Source organism: Brachionichthys hirsutus, chromosome 22, assembly GCF_040956055.1.
Source record: "Brachionichthys hirsutus isolate HB-005 chromosome 22, CSIRO-AGI_Bhir_v1, whole genome shotgun sequence".
NCBI classification, from domain to species: domain Eukaryota; kingdom Metazoa; phylum Chordata; class Actinopteri; order Lophiiformes; family Brachionichthyidae; genus Brachionichthys; species Brachionichthys hirsutus.
Window position 1 is genome coordinate 8,467,946 of NC_090918.1, and position 24,695 is coordinate 8,492,640.

At 45.3% G+C, this 24,695-nt stretch overlaps 1 protein-coding gene across 1 annotated transcript in view; it reads right to left on the reverse strand.

Moving 5' to 3' along the window:
- Positions 1-8,693, reverse strand: part of anks1b (ankyrin repeat and sterile alpha motif domain containing 1B) — an 82,944-nt gene extending 74,251 nt beyond the window's left edge. The window contains exons 1-3 of the mRNA XM_068754974.1: positions 8,614-8,693; positions 6,690-6,846; positions 60-212 (exon numbers count right to left, since the gene is read on the reverse strand). Coding sequence (XP_068611075.1) covers positions 60-212; positions 6,690-6,846; positions 8,614-8,693 — 390 coding nt within the window. The remainder of the gene's footprint in view (positions 1-59; positions 213-6,689; positions 6,847-8,613) is intronic.
- Between the last annotated feature and the right edge of the window lie 16,002 nt (positions 8,694-24,695).

A 24,695-nucleotide genomic window follows, 5' to 3' on the forward strand; every position in this document is an offset into this window, starting at 1 on the left:
GCATGTCCGTCCTTCGCTAATGGTGTATATCATTAACTGCCCTGGTCCCTGTCGCTGACCTGCAGCCGTCCGTACAGCGCTGCCAGGTCCAGAGGTGTTTCCTGCTGGCTGTTTCTCATGGTGGGGTCGGTCAGCTCCTGAAGCAGGACTGAAGTCACCTCAGCGTGTCCATACTGGGCAGCACAGTGAAGCGCCGTTTCCTTTTCGTGGTTCTGTGAATGAATAAAAAGATAGGAGGATTGGGGGGGGGGTTATTTAGTGTGAATCTGATACAAGGTGACAATAGAACGTCTTGTCTTTGTGAAAGATGGAGAAAGAAAAACTGAAGATTTTTTTTTTTTTTAAAGGTCAAACAGATTAAATAAATTTCAAACAAGAAATGTGCTAGCCTGAACAATATTTCAGGCTAAAGGGAACCGTAGTTTAGGCCGATTATGGAGCTGCTCTTTAAATGCTCGGTCACCTTTCCATGCTTCAATAAGCAGGACCATACCAGATACCCCCGACCCTCTCCGGTGATGCCTTTATCAAATTGCCTCACATTTCCTGCCTCCACTGCACCTCTCAAGCTTCCATGACAAAATTCCCAAGCACCATGACCACCCCCCCTTCTCTGATCTCATCTCCTGCCTTTCCTTACTCTGTTTCTCCCCAGAGCCACAACTCTCTCTCTCTTTCTCTTGCTCTTGCTCTACCCCTCTCTTACTATAGCGGCGATGAAGAGATAACTCTGTGAATAAAAAGAGTGAAGAGAAACACGTGATGTAGCCGCTCTGCCTCCTCCTTAACCAATCAGATCCATCTGTGTACCCCTGGGAACACTCCCCCCCCATGGACAGCAGAAAGGAACCTTACAGAGAGATCTGATTGCAGCCACCACTGAACCTTAAGAACAGCACACACACACACACACACACACACACACACTCAGGCGCACTGTAGTTCCTATTCTTTCATTCACAGTCGGTTTGCTGGTGTAATTGTTGGTTGCATTAAGTATAATTACCTCCATTTTGCACCGCTGCAGTGTGACTATTCGGCTATATTCCAATTCTCCACTGTCCTCTCGGGTTCATTTTGGCTTCATTTGATCTAATCTACCATATAGTCTTCTTCAGAGTGTAATAAACTCCTGGCAAGTCCCAAACCAACCAAAACGCAGCCTAATCGGTCCTCATTTGAATTAAAGTATTTAGTGCGGATCGCACTCTGGAGAATAGAGCATCTGGGAAAAGTGATTTATTTTGATCATGTTATCATGAGAAATGAGAAACACACACAGCATGGAGGAGTTTCCCACCACATAGTCATCAGCGCATTTTATCACAGTTGTAGCCTGAACGCAATGAAGAAAAACAAACAAACAGGAAACGGATGAAATATTAAGCTTGAAGAGCTGCTACCCTTGAGCACAATCACAAAACAACCTTTTGAGCCTTATTATTATTGACCGCCTGTTGCAACGACCTGAACCAAAGTCGTGCACAACTATTGCCAGTTTCGACAAACCAGAGGACACCAGTGTGATGGTCGTGTCGCTCCCACAAATGTTACTGGTTTCGCTGCCTCTTTGCGGGTTCGTGTTCGAGCTTTGTCAGCCCAATCCTCTTTGTGAGATGCAGCAGATTGAACTGACACAGCTTTAGATGGGGGGGGGCACAATCGCCAGAGAGAAAAAAAAAGAGTAACAAAAAAATTGACAAACGAGCGACAGGAGGAAGGACAGAAGAAGAAGAAGTGAAAATCCTCCCGCCACGTTCTCCGCCTCGGCTATGCATTTCCATTAGACTCGCTCTGACAGCTTTCCGATATCATCCAGCGCTCCGTGTTGTTGTTGCTGATGGGGGGGCTCTGAGCTGCCGCCGTCGACTGATGACACATCAACAGGGCATGGCAGCACATTATCGACATGCAAACGGCTGGCAGAGCTTTTCTCTCAGCAGCATGATGGCGCTCATAAAAACATGTTAAAAAAAAAAACAAGTATGCGTACCAATTTTCTGGTTTTAATTTAGTCATTTTTTTATGATATATTTTTACAAGCCACGCAGCTGTTCAAAATACTTCTTACCTGAAGGACACCTGAACAATCTACTTGTATTTTACACGCACATGTGCATGCCCCCCCCCCCCTCCCCCATGGTAAACACTATCAGTCTTTTCTAAATTCATCCGTACAGAAGCAAACAAGCAGCTACACCCAAGTCAATAAGGGAACCTTATCAGCCCGGCCTGGGGGTGAAGTGAAACCAGAGTGAGTGAAGCGTAGAGATATTTGTTTGAGCGAACGCCATGTTGATGCTGATGAGCCGACGCATCGGACGGGCTTCTTCTGCATTACAGCGGTTCGGCCTGTTGCCCCGGGGAGAGCCGGCTAAATAAAGAAACAATAAAGAAACAGTAAAGAAACAACAGATACTGATAAGATGCATCGAAATGCATTCAGTAAAATAACAGCTCACTTTTGTTGTTCTTACGATTTGATTTCTATCTTGATAAAGAGGAAGTGAAATTTAATAGATTTACATGCAGCTGTTTTGCTATGAAGTCCCCCCCCCCCGTTAACACGCTCACACACAATCACTCGGGGCTGCAGTTTGTTTTCAGTCATGGTGAAATGAATCCGTTTTCTTTTGCTGAACTTTAATTAGCAAACCCGCTCCCAGCTGAGTAGAACGTATGACATAACATTTTTGTTTAAACACATTACTCGTAAGGAAACTTCCTATGGCTCAGCGTGACCGCGTGTGTGTGTGTGTGTGTGTGTGTGTGTGTTTTGGCAGCATGGCGGTATGTGATGTTTGTGCGGGAACTTTCCCAGGGTATATGTGTTCTCACATTTTGCTGCATTCCTATCTTGACCTTCGTAAAACATTTTTTTTACGAAGGTTTTTTACGTGTGGTAGAAATCTGTGCGTCCAATAGCGCATGGGATTATCGAGACTGGGACCCGCAACCACAAACTCAACGGGACACAAAGCAGTCGGGCGACCTACCGACCTTTTTACCTTCGCTGTAATTCACAAAGCCGGGAGGATGATGATCCTGCATGCGTTCATCGCAACACGCTTCTAATGTGTCCTATTATATCAATGAAATATAAAGGAGAAGGAGAAGATAAAGAATGCGAAAGGAAAACATAAACCCATCTGTCCTTCTGCTGGGGGGGGGAAACGGTAACATTCTTGGGATGTATCAGCAGCAAAGGGGGACGTACTTGACCCGATCGGTCAACCACACGGAATAACCTTTAGCTTGACTTGACCAGAGGCCCAGTTGTAGGCTGGTTCCCACACACACACATGCATAAACACACCACATCTGCACTATGTCGGTGGGAACAGCATTCTCACTCGCAAAAGCCTCTTTCTGATCCGGTTGTGCTCTGGGCAGGTACCTCGAGGTAAGATGTGTCATCATCAGTCACTCAACACACTTTGCTTGGATGCATGTTTGTTCAAGCTCGGGTGCTTCAAATCCTGAGGCAAAAAAAAAACAGCCAAGGGGCCAGTGCCATCACTTCCTATCGCTACTTCCCCTCATTTCTTGTCATCTTGCTTCTGACAACTCTTTAATGAAGCAGCACACACACAAAAAAAAGGTCAAAAGTTAATATGGTTGCACCACGAGACCTGCAGCTGTAAACCGATCACCACCTGGTCGTAAAGTAGGATCAGATGGCTCGGCATGGAAACCCCCCCTGTAAATCCAAAGCATGTGGTGGAGGCATCGATCTGGGAAAAAGTCATCAGGTATCTTGATAACGGCGTGGAAATCCACAGCGGGAAGCGGCTTCCGGGAGCTGCAGTCAGAGAGTCTGAGGTCAAAAGAAGAACATGCTAATGAGAAGTTCTAAGGCGTTGCATTACAGTCACATCCATCGCCTGTGGAGTGGAAGATCGACTGAGATCCAATCATCAGGGAATCGCACTAAATGTTTATTTTGGATGCTGGAAAGGAGGAACAATGTGCACGTTATCTTCTATCAGCAGCGCTTGATCCCTGCGGTCTGGCTGGGATCATCGGGAAAAGTGTATTCATCGCGTAGAAATTTGTTTTCTGAACTAAGAGAGGGTGTATATCCATCCATCCATCCATCTGCAGGCATGTTGTCAAAAATAATTTTTCGGTGCTGGATTCACTACTATCTGTCACCTCAGTTTGTATTCTTTGCATCACCGCTGCAAACATCCAGGACATGGCCCTGGCAGCAGAGCATCTCTCACCGTCTCTCATAAATGAAGACACAAACTGCTGTAGTACATACAATCATCCTCCTCGCAGACACTCACGCTCCCACAATAAACAAAAAAACAGCCGCGAGTGAGACCCACTGGGACCGATTAGTCAATAAACAGCGGGCTGGAGCTGGTTCACCGCCGACAAATAACTTCCACGAGCCTTCATTAGATGCCGTGCTGAAGTGGCTCCGCCGACACACTCGCCCCCTTCCTCTTCCTGGACAAATTCTCCCACTGTACTCTAAACCCACAAGACCGTGTTTGCAATCGCTAGCTCCTTGCTGAATCTCCTTGCACACTCTGTGTAGTCACTTCCTGCACAAAGCATGAGCTCTGGCATTTCCTTCATTGTAAAATTGGGTGCATATATTACAACTCCCCTTCATCATCACACACACACACACACATGAATAAAAACGATGCATTTTGCAACATCTATACATTATAAATTATATTTTTTATGGTGACATGGTGGTTGGCACATTCTCCCAGCACTCAAACGTCCTCCCACAGGTTTAACTGGCAAAGTGCAAACTAGCCTGACTGTGAACACGAGTGTGAATCACTGACTGTCTCTGTCTGTGTCAGACCAGGGATGGACCATCTCTCCCCTAATGCCGGCTGCGATCCACTCCAAACCACCCCGACCCTCAACGATGAGTCAGCAAAGCTAATGGGTTGGATGGAAGGGGAAGGCCAAAAAATGTCGATGTAAATATTTACAGATCAAATAATATTCGGAATGAGATGTCCTGTCATTTCTCCTGATCCTCCTACAGGAACGACATTTTCGGCACCAAAGGACCAAACACGTTCTGCATGTGGAACAATATAATGATCAGAGATCTAATGCAGGCAAAGAAATCTCAACTTTCCAGGGAAGGAATGAAACAAAGAACACTTGAAAACTTAAAATGTTTGACTGAATTTGAAATAAACTGCTACACAGACAATACCCAAAGTCCTTTTTGCTTTTTCAAATCCGTCTTAACGATTTTCTGTCTAAATAAAGACCTTTAAATCGTAGTTATATCTCAAATATGCAATGTGAATAGAGCAGTCTGGCTTCGCTTTTCCATTCCTTCATACATTATTCAGATTCTAGGCTAAATGCCACATCTGCTTGTTGAGTCGAATCACAAAGAGCTCGCTGAGACGCTGGAGAACAGGAACAGGGTCATTTCTAGGAAATCTACTGCCTGAGTAAATGTTTTATTCAATTAGTAATAACTGTGATGAAGATATATTTTGTGTCTTTGTGCTGGGGACGTGTAGCACGCATCTTCTTTGCTTTAATTAAGAATCAGTCTGCTTCTTACTGGCAATGGTCTCACACTGGGAAATGATCAATTACAATTACATCAGACATGCTGAGGGTTATCTTAATATAAGGGTACAAGACTTTAGGTCTGATGTACTTCAAGCCTGGCACATGGGGGGGGGGGGCAAGATGTGCATGCAATTTGAACACGTTACACGCTCAACATTAACACATTTAGGATAAACAAAAGCGTTCCGTGCAGAAGCGGCGGCTGGAAACGTATCGGTGCAAGTGAAGTCATCGTTAAGGTCGCTGCTCCTGGTGCAACGTGTTGCGTTTCACCGTGAGCCCTGCATCACAGCATTAGTTGTCAGAACACAGTGATTTTCTGCTTAGTGTAACTGTCGTGTATGCCCGAGGAAGCTGCTTAAACGGTTCATCATTTCAGTTCATCGACTGCACCGTCTCTCTCGCTGCTGGATGCTGGATATGCCGTAAAAAAGGTACTAATTAATCTGAATGTTTGGCCCAATGAACCTAAAACAGTCTGAGTGCTCATCACAGGGGGTTCCTCTATGTCTGCACGCTTCAACAACACATGACGACTCTGCGCCGAGGTCAGCCTCTATCTGAAGGAGCGTCTCCGGCCCTGTGTGCGTCCATGCGGCCTGCACAGCTCAGCTTCGACCAATCAGTGAAGGGATGAGGGGAAAAAAGAAAGAAAATGGCTGAGAAACGTCTTCATTCCCGGGAGCGAGGGGCCACCATTCATCACGTCGAGCAATTAGGCTCTAATAACTCTCACAGGGAAACACTTTAGCTAATGGTGACAAAGCCAAATGTGCTTATTACACAGAGTAAGTAGCGTTCCGCTAAGCAAGTCGGTTTTACTCCATAAAGCACTTTTTAAACCAAAACATCTCGGACGTTAACTGACTTTATGGAGACGCATCTGGTCTGGAACCATCTTTATGATTATGAAGCAGGAAGTAAAGGAACAATGAGAGGAAACAATGTCGCAGGAGAATCGTGGAGCCCTTTGAACCGCTTGATCTTGACTAGGGTGGAAACAAAGTAACTAAATGAACCGAGCGACTGCAGTAAACAACAGAGGCCCTAATGTGAAAGTAAAAGGTCACAGTTAGTCTTTTGATCATATGAATGAGTTCAGATGATGAGGGGCTCACCTGTTGGTTGACCCGGCAGTGCGAGGGCCCGTGGTGGACGAGGATGCGGACGATGTCCACGTCTCCCCGCCAGGCGGCCAGGTGCAGCGGGAAGCATCCCTTGCTGTCAGCCACGTTTGTGGAGGCCTCAAACTGAAGCAGTTTCATCACAACCTCCCTGTGGGGGTGGGGGTGGGGGGGGCAGAGTCATACAAATTCAGACACAAAAATATACACAGAAAAGATGGAGGAATGAGGGAAGACTGAGGAGGAAGGATGAAGGCCCGGGCCAATGCTCAAAACTCTTCCTATCATGGCTACACGTACTCGGATGTAGAAATACTTTAGGCATCCATCATATCGATACTCACACCCGCGGCAAGGCGAGGCCATTTAATCATCGTGTGATTTAACAGCATCAGCCAGTCATTACGCGACTTACGCGACGCACGGCTCGCGCTGTTAACGACGGACGGCAGAACGCATTCATCACACGGGGCCTAAAAACAACAGCGCAGAAACGCCGCATCGATATCGAACGCCTGGAAGAGGATTAACGCCTAATCTCTCCAGCAGCAGATGTACAAAGTCAGCGAGCAATTTAGTATCGAGTAGAAAGATCATTAAAAAAAACAGATATGTTTAAAATATTCAAATAAATGTAGAAATATGCCTGCATAGTTTTTGATTTATTTGTAAAAAAACAAAAAAAAGAAATCCAGATCCTGGTCTAATTTACCCAGCAAACACATTTTAACACGTCAGCACAAATGATGCAGTTTTTTTCTTTTTGTAGTATAAGTACAATGCAAATAACTATTGATTCATTGATCCCGACATGCATTCAAGAAGACACTGAACCGTGTTGAAATCCAAAAAGGCCTCCATTTTTCCCCCTTTCCAAATGTAATCTCATAAATAGAGTAAGTAACAAATTGCAGTGCCTGAGCTGGAAATCCATTTCGCATTTAGCCATATTGAACAGAAGGTTTCGAGCTGAACCTCGCTCTGAATGGGGGGGGGGGGGTGAAGGGCTTCATTTGCATAAACATATGTCAGGGGGGGGGGACTGAGGAAAGAGAAGGGCATGCATTCCTCCCGGAGCAGAGGTGGACGCAGCAGCGAGATGCTTCATGAACTGCTGTGGTAATTAATCATTTATTATAATGCACTCTGGTTTTGGAGGCAGTTAATCATCAGAGGAAAAATCCCAGGTTTGAATGAGAAAATATTTAATTTCCTGCTAATTGGGCTGAGCGTTCCTCCTCTCAATACCTAAAGTGTTCCGTGTTTACTTTACCGCCTTAACTGTGAATCACTCCTCTGCAGATTTTTGCGGCACCCCAATTTACACTCTGAGGCTGGCTTTTCTTTTTTTTCCTTTCTTTTTTTGCACTCCCTCCTCTCCAGTTGATCTGAAGTCAGAAATCCACATAATTGCCCCCAAAACACTGTAATAATCCTTCAGTTCCGCTAAACTGGGATCGCGGCCAGGCCTGCAGCTAATCCAGACGCTGTGCAACGGATTTCTCGGCCGGCCCAAGGGAAGAAAGGATGCCACACGGCGGTTCTGACAGACACATCCGACCAGGCGCACTTCTAAACTTTGGTGGAAGGAATTTGCAGTTTTTGACTCAAGAGGAAAAGTGTGAAATATATATTTTTTTTTAATTGGGATTGAAGCAAAAGAGAACAAATATTTGTAAATTTGTAAACATCCTTTTACGGCTGTATTTGAATGCATCGCAGCAGCGTTAGAACGCCCCATTTCAAATGATCCTTTGAATGCAGCCCAACTACGCGCCATTCTTTTCCAGGGCCACTCGATCCTTCGTGGTCCACCCTATCCCAAGTTTCACTTCACACCAGCGATGTTTAATGGAAATGTGGTGCCATTCAGATTTCGGCTGCACGGACACACACACACGCTTGTGTGCTTGCTTACCTGTGTCCGTTGAGTGAAGCATGATGTAAAGGCGTGTATCCTGAGCTGTCTGTGCAGTTGACATTCAGGCCCTTCCACATGCTGGAGAGGAAACAGAAATACAGCAGAATTAAACTCTCTCTCTCGCACACACACACACACACACACGCACTGCATTTGAGCACTTTTAAACCAACCCTTCTTGGTGACGTGTTGAGATTTTTAGCATCACCGTTGCTCATATTCTTCACACAACACCGGTTCGAGCATGTTAACATCTTTAATTCATTCATTTGAAGCTTTTTATCTTTTGTACCTGCTGCACACACAAAAAAATGTAATAAATACAATGACATTTGGTCCTTCCATTTTTTTTCTACACACAATGAAATGTATTTGGTGCTGGAGCCAGAAAACATCACGTCCAATTTCCTAATACTGGCACACACACACACACACACACACACACACTCACAGAGATCAACTCTTGAACTCCCACAAAAGCTGAGCATGCAAATAAATCCATATTAGCCAAGTAACTTCTGCAAGGACTCTCTCTTAATTACCGACAACCTGACAAGACAGCTGGGGAGATTTTCCTCGTGGTACCTGAGAATGAAATGCTCCCTGATTTTGTCTTGGCAGATTCTAATTTGTATTTTCTCCCTAAAAGTGACCGGAACCCAGTTAAGCATCATGAAGGCTGAGAACATTCACAGTCTGACAGGCGTCAGCAGCACAGTGATCAAGGTCAGCGGCGTTCGCACGGCGGGCGCCTGCACACCGACGCACAACGAAACCGGATATTAAGAGCTGACTGCGCATACACAGAGATCAAACTGTCCAGATATCAATGAGGTGTGTTGTCGTGAAGGATGCACCAAGGTTTATCTCTCCATGCTATGCTGAGCAAAATGATGGGTAAACTACAAAAAAGAAAAGTCGAATCCGCACAACTATGGACTGATTTTATACCATCAACAAAACAAGTTCAATAAAATGGAAAAAAAGGACACACAGAGGGCAGGAGACCACACAGACCCTCGGGTCAGCTGATCTCTACACACTTTGAGCATTTGTGCCGATGTGTGTGTGTTCATATCGAACGCTGCCGCTGAGCCCGCTCAGCGCTGATCTATGGAACCAGTGGGACGGGTTGTTAAAAAGCACAGACTGGCAGAAGGGTGCAGGAAGCCGAGATGGGAGGCAGAAATAGTTTGTTTCCTGAAATTTGGTGTTGATGTATACATAACATTTTGGATTTTTTTATTTTTTTTGGCCAAACCTCGAAACAGGACTTCAATTTGGGGTTTTAACTGAAGCTTAACACAATGGATTTGAGATGCTCGTACAAAAAGACTAAAGTACATTTTGCATCTCATTTTCAAAAACATTACCGCAAGCAATAATAAAAAAAAGAGTTAAAATTACTTCCCAAGTCTTTAGAAAAAAAACCCCATTTCTTATCAGTTGTTCCGGAAGCGGGCCGGGAATGTCTTTCAAGTTGTTAAAAAAAAGAAGAAGAAAATAATAATTTTGGAGGCAAACTTGCAAATTCAGAGATTGTGAATGAAACTTCCATTTGCTGGTTCTCACCACGGTTGTTAAAGCTGGAATCACCTTGCAGCAAAGTCTCGGCTACATCAAAGCGAAGCATTGTCTTCAAAGGGAAAGACTCGAAGGACTTAGAGACACCTTTGTAGTCCTGCGTACTTTTTAAAGGGGAACTTTATTGTGAAGACATTCAAAAAGCCTGTTGAACTTCACTTCACCTGAACAAATGAAAATTAAAAGCATTTCAGAGGAAACTAGACACCTTGACAACAGCAATAACTTCACAGGAGATCAAAAAGGGGAACCGATAAGATGTGAGATGTGTTTGCTATCAGAGGGGACAGCATCAGACAGGAAGTGGACTTACTTCATATCCTGTTTTGAGCAAGAAGCGGGTAGATATGATACCTGCTGATTAGAAACTGTGCAAACTGAGTGATAAAAGCCGAGGATGATGAGAACACACACACACGCACGCACACACACGCATACACACAGCTCAGAGAGAGATGGCTCATCCCCTGAATGCTTTAGGACATCAACATTCAGCTTTAAACTGACGAGGGCAGGTATGCAGGTTTGGATTAGGTTTATCATGAATCCAATCAAAATATCAGGATTAAATCCAAAACGAGCTAATCTACAGGATTAAAAACTTTGCTGAGATAATCGACACATATATTAAAGATATTAGTGCTTCCAGTTAAATTACTGTACACTTTAAAAACATTTATTTTCCGCTAAAGTGGTTATGGCTTATCGCTGTGGAATTACAAACAAATGTTTACATATCGTTAAAGCGTCCATTTTTCTTTTTTTTAGAATAAAATACGTCAAAATCAAACACCCAACAGGTCACAGGCAGCTCCGCCGTATAAAACCAGTGATGCAACTCGCCTTTCGGCAATTTCTTTCAGAAAAATTGAAAATAATTTCTGCAGCTCAAGCACAAAGAGTCGATTATAGCGGTGGGAGTGTGTTCTCTCTCACAAGACCAATTGCTACAGGGAGAGCCATCAACTTTTTCTTTTTCTCTGTCTCTCAGTTTTCTGGTCTCTCCTTTCTCCTCTGACTTCCCTGAAATAAAGCTGAAAAATATAATATGCTTTATTGTTGATATGAGTATAAATATATAAAGCATATATATATATATATATATATAAAAAAATGCTAAGTCCACCCACATGAAACAAACTAAAGTAAATTCAAGGTGGAAACTACTTGCTTTAAAATTAAAATCAAATATAGACAAGCATTAAATAATAAACGTTGATTCTGCTATTATGACAAAACTTCATTGGTTTGATAAAACAATCTTAGTTTTCACATCCTGTACGTGTCATCGCCTGCTGCGCTGGAATGTCCCAGAAAACTAAAGATATCAGCCCATTAATCTTCGAATGAAAATAAAAAAAGAATGATAGAATCTCCTCCTTCAGCTCCAATGAAGACAGGATAGTGGGCACAATATGAGCGAGAGAGAGAGAGAGAGACAGAGGCAGAGAGACAGGTGGGAGGCAGGCGGTCTTTACGCCTCTAGCGTTAATCAAACTGGAAGAAGCGGCGGTAAAGGAATGGCCCAAGCCGGCTTCGCTTTGATTCACACTGCAGCCTTTCCAATCAGTCACAATATGGAGCAGTACAAATAAACTGTAGGAGTGTGTATAGACTCATGTGTGTGTGTGTGCGTGTGTGTGTGTCCTCCTAAGGCAATTCTGCTCACAGTAAGTAAGTGACAGAGCACTTTGGCTCTCCACTTAACAGCATCCAGCCACAAATCCATCCCGCCGAGATCTGCAGCAATACGGATGGGAAACGTCAGCTCTGCCTCTCCGTCCAAGCGGGATAGCTCATCCACACAGAGCGGAACGCAGCAATCGATGCGTTCCGACGGTAGATCTAGTGAGGGAAGCATCAGTGGAGCCCTTAAAAGCCATTTTGACCTTTGTGAAAGGGAACATCCTGCTGCACGGTTCCCTCGTAAGCCTGTTAGGATGCAAATGCACATTAAATATGAGGAAACGTTTTGCAGGCGATTTTTACCATTTGGACTTTAGAACAATCTTTTAACTGAGCATTCAATTATATATATATAAAATACATCTAGATTAGCCTGTGCTAATACCAAGCTATATGCATTTCATATTTACCTTCTAAGGATTTGACCCAGCGACACCCCCCACCCATCCATTTCCACTGCTAAAAAGTCCACTCGAAATAAACAAGCCACGTAAACAACTGTGCAAAGAGTGAGGCCAGACACCTGAATCCATAAACTGCATCACGTGATCGTTCTCTCCATAAATCAGTTCTGTGCAACTCGGGGAAATTTATTTTCCTCCCATTATCTTCAACATACAGTGTGCAGTGATTGTGCGAGTCGATTGAAGCCACATATCATTTGAAACCCATCAGGTTAGTTACAGCCACGCCGAGTCCATCTTCATTACCCCACTCTGTCGTGAGTAAATTAGCCGTGCAGCTGGAATGGAAATCCTGATGTATGGATCAATCCAACAGAGAGGCGTCAGGACGAGAAGCGGGGCGGGCACTAAAAGTGAAATGTGAAATGTTTGACAGAGTGCAGCTCCCAGAGGTGCATGAAGAAACAAAGAAACCGCCGAGCTGGGCTGGAAGCTAAACATTTACGCGACTGCTCAGTGTCCCTGTTGCATTTACAAACATTTTTAAACAAGTCTATGATGATTAGAACAGTGTGTATGTGTGTGTGTGTTTGTGTGTGTGTGTGTGTGTGTGTGTGTGAAGCATCAGGCCAGTAGCAGCAATCCATGTCTATATATGGTCCGACAGAAGGTTCTGGTTTAGCCACAGACCCGCTCCGTGTTTCTGTCGTCGATTTCACCAAGGTCGCGTGAGATATTAAGATCGGAAAAGTTACCCCGAAGAAAAGCGCCCAACCACAAAATCATGGTGAAGATGTTTATAATGCTTGTTAAGTTTAATCTCAAGACTGAAGCGAAATAGAAAACAGATCATGTTTAGAGATTTAGAAATTGACATTTAGGACATTTTGAAAAATCCTTGGACTTCATTTACAAGTAAAGACAAGACCATAATCGTTTTTTTAATTCAATGTGGGGGGGTTCTGTGCTACGGTTTGTAAAGACTGTAACGTGTTCAGTGTGCAAAGAATGCTGATAGGAGATTATTACCATATTACCTGTTAACAGCTGCCAATCAAATGGTGAATAATCGACTCTGCAGGGGTAATCAATTTTAGATCTGATTGTGATGAAGTCAGGGCCTCGTGATCCTCTCCGCATGTCACTGTTTCAAAGGTCATGTCCTGAAAAAGCGTTCCTAATTAGTATTTCTCTGTAGTTCCATCATATTTGATGGGTAGGTTGGTCCTCTGAACCACATCAAACCTGATTTAAGAGCCTTTCCACTTAGTGTGAGGTCGGATTTCAGTTCAATCCAGGACTCTTCACAAAACACTTGATGAATTTAACTCGTTCACTCAGTCCATCATGCGTCCGATGACATTCAGTCCCCTGCGTGAATCCTCTTGAGCTCAGAAAGCCTATAAAAGGGGACAAAAAGGCAAACGGCCACATCTACACTTTTATCCACTGCCTGCATCGCCATGGCAACCCAACCTGCCACGCAGCTGTCCTGGGATGAAATAACAGCAGAGCTGCTTCTGTGACGCTCAAGAAGCGGATCCGTTTAATGTTTGGTTTACGCACGCATTTTTCTTTTCGTAATAAAGAATGGAGCGATGCGATGCGTCGATGCGCTGAACAGCTGCGTCTGCTCCAGGCATGCTCGTCTTCCCCACGCCTTTGTATACGAGGCCTGTCAGCAGAGCTGCCACATCCCATTTAAGGTGCTCAGGCTGCAGGATCTCACATCTGCTGCAGCTGCTGGACCACGCAGGTAAACACCAGTCAGATGGACGCTGAAACACACACATTCGTCAGGGTGCTCTGAGGATTTGTCCTCATACACAGTGTAACAGGGTGAGGGGAGATAATTATTTTAGGAAAGCGGAGATAATTGCACATCCATATCGCCGCCGTCCGTGTGTTATTGCTCCGACATGCACGCTCCAATGTTGAATAATTAAAATAAATTGCAGGATTAATGTTGATTCAACGGCTGCGAATGTGAGAAAAAATTATTTTGGGATGTTGGGAAGAAAAAAGAGCTACGTTCTCGCCCAAGCGGGAGAAATGAACCCATACTAGCATCTCCTGACTAAAACAAACAAACAAACAAACAAAAACATTCATTTTCTATCTGTAACATTTCTTGACATTGTTTAAGAATCCCCAGCGAAGGCTCATATTCAGGTTTTCTGTGAAATAAAGACAACATTATTTTCGCCTCATCCCTCGCTCCCGGGGCTTCAGTGATTGTGACAAGCTCATTGTTTAAATCTCATTTCCATCGTGTCCTGCAGACACCAAATGCATCTTTCACTAGCCGTCTGATTCCACCTCAGTCCATCTGTCTTACACTCTAAATATTATACAGCCCTCCTCAAATTGTTGCAATTGTAGCGTCTGATTTTCTACACCTCACCCACCACAGACTCTTAAAGGTAGAAGCACATGCTCTGCAAACTTGTGTTCACACACACACACACACACACACACACACACACCTGCATACAATTACCCAACACAAGAAAGTACATTCTCGGGCCTGTGTTATCTACCATGTGTGTGTATGAGTGTGTCGCGATGCACCAGAGAGTTTGAAGCCATCTCATTTCTGGAAGACGTTAAATTCTTCCTCTTATCAACATCAATCTTCACATGTAAGGAGAATCTTATGTGCATTTTCTTTTCTTTTTTATATCACTGTCACAGCTAAAACCGAATGGGATATTTCATATCATTCACAGCACGCCTCTTCTCATGCCACGATATTATACATATTATATACACAGAAAACATTCAGAATCCTAAACTGATTAACAACAACAACAAAAAGGTTTGTCAAAGACGGAGTGGAAGGGTGGAATAAAGTTTTTTTATGTGCTGGTGGAGGACGGGGGGGTGGGGAGCAGGTGGGTGTGATGGTGTTGTGTGTCTGCGGCTCCAGGCTCTATATTCGACGCACCTGGAAATCCGGAGGGACCGGCCCAAAAATTAGAAATGTGACCTCCACACAACCGCTGAACACTGTGAACTTGCCAGTAAAAAAAGACTGTTTTCTTTAGCTGTAAGTACTTAAAAGAAAACATATAAACTATTTCTTAATCCCAGTAAGAGGGATTCAATCAATGCACAGATTAAATGGAATTGCTCCAAAATAAGAGCACTCGATACAGATTTATAAACCGAGTCGCTCATTTAATCTAGAAGGTTATTGCATGCGAGGCAATAAATCTATCCCGATTATGCAGTACAAATATAAAGTACCATTCAGGATTTTCCTCCTCTGTCATCACACAAACAAAAACGTTTGAGAAGCGAGCCTTCACTGCTGTATCGTACGACACACGCGTGTGCAGCACATCGTCCTTAATCACGGCCGGACACAAGCCGATCCAGCAGTGGCTTGGGTTTCACTCTAAGCCCTTAGTTTGCAGCATGTCTTCTTCATCCTTGAGTCAATTCACTTCTAATGAGACTCGAGGAAAAGCTGCAGGTCGATGATAAAAAACATGGGCCAACATCGACTACTCTGTTTAATTAACCACTTAAAGATCGGGTGGAGGCGAATGACAGCACCAAATCGAAGAAAAAAAACCCTCTAAGTGACGGTTGCCTCTTGTAATGCAAGAGGCTAGAGAAGCTGGCACAATACAATGCACAATATTATATAGTTTAAAAGTTTTAGCATGTGCTGAATACATTTGTCTGGGTAAGACCATGAAGGCAAATGTATATATAAAACAAAGGCATGATTGCAAGGCCTTTACATAAACTGACTTTATGCGTTATCGTGTGGACGTCTGCACCGACAGCAGACAGAATAGACCTGGAGACAAGGGGGGGGGGGGGGGGGGGAGAAGCCCGGAGGGTCATATTACTCCATGAACTGAGCCAATATCAGTCGCTTGCGTAAATCCTGGTAAGAGGAGAGGTGCGCGAGGCCTGAAGGGTATTTACGAAGCACTCCGACTCAACGCTCTGCTAAATGAGAGACCTTTTTGAGACGCCCCGAAGAAACTCGCCACAGTTTCAGCCGTTCAAGGTTTTGTGTTTTTTTTTTTTTTTTTGCCATGTCGCATCCGTTAATGCTGCTTTCCTCTTGCACAAATAAACACGCTTGACCCAAAGGCATTGTGGGAAATACCCACTTGGCCCCCCAGTTGGAGCAGAGCAGATGGAAGAAAAAGCAGCGTGGGAAAACTCCAGCGCTGACAGCGTGAAACCTTTTCTCAGTCCCTGCGACGACACAAGCTCAATAACGAGGCGATCTGTGAGGAGGATCGTTCTTCGTTGTACAGGAAGCAAATGGCCGGTGCGTTTTTCACTTCCTCTTCTCTAAAACTGACAGTAAAACCACACGGTTGTTCCCACGAGCTCATTTGTTTATCTCTACTAAACGCTATGAGTCATAAAAGTGAGTGATGAAAATCAGGAATAACCTCAGAAACCAGGACGCGCTAATCTCGGATTAATAGAACTAGTTGACATGAATTCAATGTATTCAATAGTTCATCTGCAGCTGTGTGTGTCTGTGTGTGAGTGTGTGTGCGGGTGGTGTGTCCTCTTGGCATGAGGATTTCCCTCCATCTCTCTCTCTCTCCCGCTATGATCCCTCTCCTCCCTGTACGTCCAACTCGCCACTCCCTCTAATTCGTCTCCCAGCATCCTCCTCTCTGTCGCGCCGCCCCTGCAGGTCTCGCCAGCACTCCTCCGTTAAAAAGCATCTCTCCACGCTGCTCTTGCTAACTATACCGACAGAGGAGCCGAAACGGAGGCTCCGATTTCTCTGTCACACTCTTGGAGCGAGCATCATTGAAAAATGCATGCGCACAAGGAGAGCTTTAGATTGCACATACAGTATGACCTACTTCATATCCAGGACAGGAGCTGACCAGCGAAGAAGGAGAAAAACCGGTCCCCTTTGGTAGACGGGGGGGCCTCATCCAGGAAGGGAACGCCGAAGCGTCTAATATCAGGTAAAACGCTGCTGCACGAGGAGGATCTCCGGCTTCTCCGAGGTTTAGGAACGGATACCGGCGTAGCTCGGGTCCACGGATTAGTTCAACTATTGGAATCAATGAGCTCGGGTATGAGAGGCAAGGGATTATATGACAGTAAAAGAGTTCTGAAATATCTCCACCATTGTCGTTCCCTTCAGAGCAACGGTAGCTAATTGTTTATAGAGCTGATGAACCGACGGTCACGCTGGACCAGACATGGGACCATTACGGTCCTTATAGGTTCTACACCCCGGAGAATAGGAAATGGCTTTCCCAGTTATTTTTGCTAATCCATGTAGAAGTTCCCAAAACATTTAAGATATTTCCACCAACAGAACAGAATAACAAAACTGCCACCCCCCACCCCCCCTCCCCCCATAAAAAAAATAAGGAAAACACACCATGCATGCAGGAAAGCGTGCAAAAGCATGGCTGTTCAGTTCTGTATTGGTCTTCTGAATCAGCAGCAAAACATCCTCAACACACACACACACACACACACACACACACACAAATACCCCTCTGACCCCTCAGTTTCACCCCCCAGTGGTTGTCTGGGTGACAAAGAACAGACAGTACAGGCCTGTCTAGTCCGCCTGGTTTAAATCTACCAAGAAATCACGACTGGCGCCAAATGACTTTACCGCCAAAAAATGCACGCACACACACACACACACACGCGTGTCATTCTCTGACACGCTCCGATGGCCTGGAATACGTGACTCGGCAAGATCCACAGACGCGCGAAAGCAGCGAAGATGGATGGCAGCTCTCGCGACCTTCACACGCATGTCAGAAATGTCTTTCCTGAATGATTCAATGCAGCAGGAAGCCATCTTTTTTCACAGCTCCGGCGCGGTGTCCAGGTGTCCCACAATGCACCAGTCCAATAGAGTCGCTTAATATCGCTTTAAATGTCATTTAATGAGACTGTTGAAGAGCATCTGTCGTTGACGAGCTGGGAAAGTGACTCGATCAGCTCTCGTTCATTCACATTGAATTTGAAGCTGATTTTTTAACACTGTGTTATTCCCACTAGTCCAGTGTGATATTTGTGATATCATTCAGCTAAAAAAAATATCCTTGCATGCAAACAAAGTCTACGGCCTTCAGGCCGCAGCCACGCGTTCGCTGAGCGAGCGAACATTTACCGATCCCATCGTCAAACGAGCCGGGGGGAGCATGTTCTGTAATTTAATTGAAGCCGCGTGGCTGATGCGAGGCGTGTGCGCGTATGCGTGGAAGAGAAGATGTGTGGGGAGGCCCCCCCTCGGTGTTATTCTGCCCCCTCCTGCTTCTTGTTGACAGGGGTATATAGCTTATTATCGCAACCAGGCAGATGTGCGAGGGCCACGGATGACAAAGCGACGGACGGGAGAAGGCGACAGAGATGAAGATTCACGCTGCGGCTTAGGCTTAGGTGTCAAATGGGAGGGGGGGGGGGGGGGGGGCATGCATTTAGCTGCACACATATGAAACCACAACGATCTTATCCGTGCTCCTTTTTGAAGCAGCTTTCCTACGAGGTCGCCCTCGTTTTTGTGTTTCTGCTTCCCGTGATTTCACTTTGCTCCACCGTGTCGCTACTGTTTACCAGTGCAGGCTCCCGGGGGCTCTCGTCTATACCATTCTGTTACTACACAATGAGCCAGTATCTATTTTTCCACCGTCTAAGGACCAGGACGATTATTGGCTATTCATTTTCAAAGCACAAACGAAGGCCACCATGCTGCATGCTGCATCTTAAAAAACCCCAGACACGAGGATCCGTACTGACATCCAGTTTTTTTTTTTTTTTTACTCCCACACTGACCCAAACGTGGACAGAAACAGCTCCTGGACATGCAAACACACACGCGCACACACACAAATGTGCAAAAACGCTAACAAGAGTTGGACAAACTGCACCAAAAGAATTAGCTGCTCGCTGCAGAGATCAAGATCTCGGCCCGAAGACTCTCCACCATGCGCCCACGCAGACAGACAGACAGACAGGTCTATGGACAAACCTGTTTGCCTGGAAGACATCTCGAAAAGTTTTCGAAAAAAGTTAGGGTGAAATTTTGTGGCGGGGTGAACTGTAAGGTCAAGAAAAAGTGGATAGAGCTTTGAGGTGAGCCGGGAACGGACCGCTGGATCACCTTTTCACTTAAACAATAGTGCTGGGGGGGGGGGGGTCCATCCAGGTCCCCAGAGTGATGGCTAATATTAGCACCTCGAGCCTCGCGGCACCGTAACAGACGGACAGACGTCCCATCATGCAGTGAAGGCGGAGATCTAGGCTGAATGCTCCCACTGAGACAAGGGTGGGCTCGTCACAGTCGGGACGCGCTTTACTACGGGCGGGTGTTCCTAAATGCGTGTGTCTGGTGCAGAGACACATCTTCACACCAAGACGAGGGACAGATCTTTTATTAGCTCCCTTCTTTTGGTCAGCCTCTGTCAAAAACTCTTCCCCCATAAACGAAAAGAAATGGAAGGCGATGCAAAAAGGGATTGTTTTACTTTCTTTAGAACCATGAACGTTTCTCTAAAAGGGACCAATGAGCTCCACCAGCATCGTTCATTCCGTTTACATCAGTGTGGGCTGATTGAATAGTTTGCAACTTTTCTATTCCAGACGACTCTTTTGTTGTGCAAAATCTCAAACTTCTCATTAATCAGCCGAACAAAAAGGTAAAAGGCAAAAGCTCCTTGACGCAGAAGGACAACGTGACAATGGCGATTAGATAACGGGCCGACTCGCACTCGCATCCAGGGGGGGGCATATTGGCAAAATGTCAGGCTTTTGTCGTCTTGCACCTTTGAGGAGGCCGTCTCCTGCTTAGTCCGGACGCACACAGAGCCAAATGTAAAGGCGATCCATTACAAGGTCTACGCCTCATGTCAACAAAGATCCCCTGAATTGGAATTTAAATCTACTACAGGGAGGAAAAGACAAAAATAGACTGATAGAAGGAAAAAAGAGAGCGAGCTGCAGAAGAGGTAGAAAATCCATAGCCTGCCTGTTATCTGGACGATAATTGGTTTTCCCATTTCCACCCCTCTAGCATCCTTCCTTTTCCTCATCCCTTTTACCTCGCCTGCTCCCCCCTCCACCCCTACATCTCTCTTTCTCGCCGCGCAGGTATAACAAAGAACGCAGCGGGAACTGATTGTAAATGCAGCATTTTCCGGATTTCCCCGTGTCTAATTTTGCATTTCTGCACCTGAACGCCTCGCTGATGACACGGTGTCGAAGGCTCAGTGCCAGTTAATGCCCCTCGCTGTTCTACTCAACAAAATGACACGCACACAAACGCCATCCGCTCACGCAGGCAGTCACACACGTGCATACGTGATTAGTACGAGGCGTGTAATCAGTGAATTGCCCGATTAGCGGGTTACACGACAGTGAAAGACAAAGGGATTCATTTAGTCGTCCCCTTTAAAAAAAAAAAAAAAGGTGAGGACAGGGGGGAGAGGCTGTAAAAATCATTTTTAGATTGTGTGGAAGGAGCAGAAAGACAGACGGGAAGCCGACAGACACACACAAATGCTGCCAGACGCAGCCAAAGAGGAGAAGATACCAGAAAGCAGACAGGCAAGAGGGGGAGACAAGAAAGAAGGGACCATACAAGAGGAAAGACAGGCAGGCTTAGACAGGCTGCCACACACAAAGGGTTGGTGTGCGGGTTGAAGTCTACAGGGGGGGGCTCTGCTGTATTCACCAGTTCAACATTCAGCAGTGCTAAGTCAGCACGGCACATCTCCCATTATGTTAAGGAGCGGGGCAGAGACACCGAGGAGGGACGGGGAGACGGTTTGGGTTCGTGTCTGGATGTGAAAGGACAGAATTTCAAAGCTGAAACAATCAATAGTTTAAACACAAACTATGTCGACACACTACAAATCTACTTTTAGCCTAGTTTTATGCAAAATGACCTCTCGGGCTACGTCTGCATCCTTTTTCAAAGACAGGGAGGAACGTCATCTGTTCAGAAAAAAGGATGGAATATTATTATTCTCGAATGTGCAGCTGGAGACTTTTATGAATTATCTTGTTTTAATATTTCTTAGAATTGTTTTGAGGTCTGTATAACTGATGAAGAATTCTTCATCTCTGTACGATGGAGGGAAGGAGGTGAAAGGGGGGGGGGGGGGGGCAGCGGTTGTGTGGAGGTCACATTTCTAATTTTTGGGCCGGTCCCTCCGGATTTCCAGGTGCGTCGAATATAGAGCCTGGAGCCGCAGACACACAACACCATCACACCCACCTGCTCCCCACCCCCCCGTCCTCCACCAGCACATAAAAAAACTTTATTCCACCCTTCCACTCCGTCTTTGACAAACCTTTTTGTTGTTGTTGTTAATCAGTTTAGGATTCTGAATCCGAGCGTAGGGGAAGGTAAAACGGACCCTCGCCGAATGATATAGTCCCGGTTTTTCCTTCATCAGTTTTGCGGGATGATGAATATTTGATATCTCTTTTAAAAACGATTCATTCATTACGTCGTGAGCATCAGGCAGGGGAAGCGGAGGATGAGGTTACTTATGGAGAGCGTCCAGCTATTGAGGCTTATTATGGGGGGGGGCTGATGGAGTCAGAAGCGTACAATAGGAGATGGATGAATTGCGGTTGCGGCCGCTTTACCTCAGAGAGATTGAGCTTTAAAGATTTTTCCCATTCGGGAAGTCATATCGCTTCTTTTTTATTTGCGGGACAACGTCCTCGAGGCACTTTTCAAACGTCCAGCTGCACTCAGCTGTAATGGAAGAAGGTAGAATGAATACGTTCCATTCAGACTGTGGAACTACAGCCAATTTTATTTCAGATTTATTTATGTATTTTATTAATCTGGCAGTAACGGTCTGAGGTCCAGACAAAGTCTAAGGATTGTTAATAGAAGATAAGTCCGCTTTATCATCACATCAAAACCGAATCTATGGAACCTACAGCCTTAAAAAAACTGATCAGATAGATATTCACCTCCACGCTATTCTGCGTCTACCTGGTCGCCATCTTTCATAACCAGCCATTGATTTGCACTCTAATTGTACTAATAGTCATTTTTTCCTTTATGAGCTCGCAGACATTAAATATACATTACAGGCGCCATTAAAATGCTGCATTCAATTTCTGTCAGTCACCGCAGTTTGAATTCCTCACATGGGTCCCATGGATGATCGCCTCTAAAAGCATCCAAGCTGCGCTTAGATTTTAGCTTTTAAAGATCACAAAAAAAATTAAGCAAAGGGCAGTCAAAAATACGCCATTTAGTTCTTAATACCCGCCGTGTGGTGCATTCAGGTGCACTCCGTTGATCTTAACACGGTTTCCTGAGCAGACCGGCCGATTTCTTCCATTGCTAAACCGTGCATGCGTGAGCCGCGTTAGCTCCCTGTGGGCGGACACGCCAGTAATATATGTCTGTCTGAATACATCGCATATACAAATACATCCTCTCCATGCAGCAATCTGCAGCCTGTGGCAGACAGATTGCTCCAGAATGAGTGAGCCGCCTCCACGAGCGTGAGACAAGCAAAGAGAGGAGACACCGAGAGGCGATCGATCGATTGGCATCAGCGATGCCTGCTGGGAAATGTCTATCCCGCGGGAAGCCCGTCAGCGCGAGGTTATTTACTTCCTGGTGGCTCTGCACGCAGTTTCTCCATGTCAACACGGAGGAGAGGGGGCATCAATCACACGGGGGGGAATTAGAGAGGCCCGGGGAGGGATCGCATCACTCACACGGGCAAAGGTTATTGGTAGCCACGCACCTGGAGGCAAATCATACGAGACGCCCGTAAGCATCCGCACGGAATTTGAGTTCAATATTCACATGGAGTCTATTTGTGACAGGATGGGGAGGGATTCAGGCACACACTAATCAGAGGTAATTGGCATTGTGCTGGGGGGGGGGGGGTGACGGATGATTGGGAAAACGCTTTTATTGCCAGGACTAAAGTGTTTCCCGAGCTTTCTCTGCGATCGGTGTGTTAAGATGTGGCTCTTTCCACAACGCATGTATATTTCATGTGTGTGTGTGTGTGTGTGTGTGTGTGCACAGTGCTGCCGTGCATTCGTGATTCATCCCTCTTTAATGTTTCTGCATGCGATCGTTTGTCACGGCACCGAGTGCTTCGAAGCAGCGTGTGCATGGACAAAAGTATGTGGACGCCTTTTTAAACATCTCGTTCCAGAAGCGCTGGCTCAAAACTGAGGCGATAATGGTTTCGCATTCTTGGCATTGGCATTGTCACGTTGATGGCATTTGCCCAAACTAGAAACACATAATTGTGTAAAACCCAAGACTGGTCTCACTGGGAATTTTCTAAATTCGGCCACGGTGGAGGTGCTTTTTCACACTTCTCTAATCTGGCTTCCTTTTGTGTTGAATGCCAAAAGCTTTTCATTTTACAGGCCTGAACGAATTATGTTGTGAATGAAATTGAACTCATAAAGCATTTTGGTTGATCTCTACAAACTGGACACAAGTAAAGTGGACTGGGAACATTGGTCTTAAGTATCATTGTCTGCGTTGAGATTTTACTTCATTCATAAGAGGCACGGAACAAAGAATTTCACATTCATTTCGTAGCGCCGTCTGGATTGCCACGTGCGTTTTCAGGAACTTTTCCATGAGCCAGAAGCCTGGTTCAAGTTTGGGTTCCTGTATCAAAGCGCCTCGTGCCAAGGATTTTAAGACGACAAAGAAGCGATCTGGGAATTTGGAGTTCTACATGTTGGCAATTGGTCAAACATAATCCTTTAAATCCTTTAAAAGTCCGACAAACGTACAGTTTGTTCCCAACGTCTTTTCACTGTGACGCGGAGACCGAGGGGATTTTCTTGTAAAGCTTTTGGTGTTAAAACTCTTATCTCAGCTAAATCCAGAGAAGAAACTATGTTGTGTGGGGATGAAATGCAAACTAAAGCAGCAAAAAAAGAAAAAAAGACAACCCCGTCTTGGAGACGTCCCCTATCGGCTTCGTAAATGCGTTTGCTCGGAGACGTCGAGGCGACGGGAGACAAAATAAACTGTCTCTTGAGTAAAACTGCAGATTTCTCTCATTTGTTACTTTGTGGATGTGGAAATGTTTTCACTGTAAATCTTCCACAAAAAATTATTCAAGCAAGATGTATTTCAGTCTGATGAAACAGGAAACTCCTCAGGAATCCCTCTAATGCCCCCCCGGCGTAGCTCTTGACCTAGCCACATAATGACGTTAGCAATTTTTTCGCCCTCTTCTCTCCCTTATCTACTTCAAAAGCAGCGCTTCATTAACCACGGCCATCTATCACACAGTGCACGGACCCGGAGGAGTGTGTGTGTGTGTGTGCGTGTGTAGGTGTGTGTGTGTCGCAGTGTTATGTGAGGTCAGCGACTCGTAGATTAGTGCGACAGGCTGGACGGGTGTGCATGGAGAATCAGGCTCC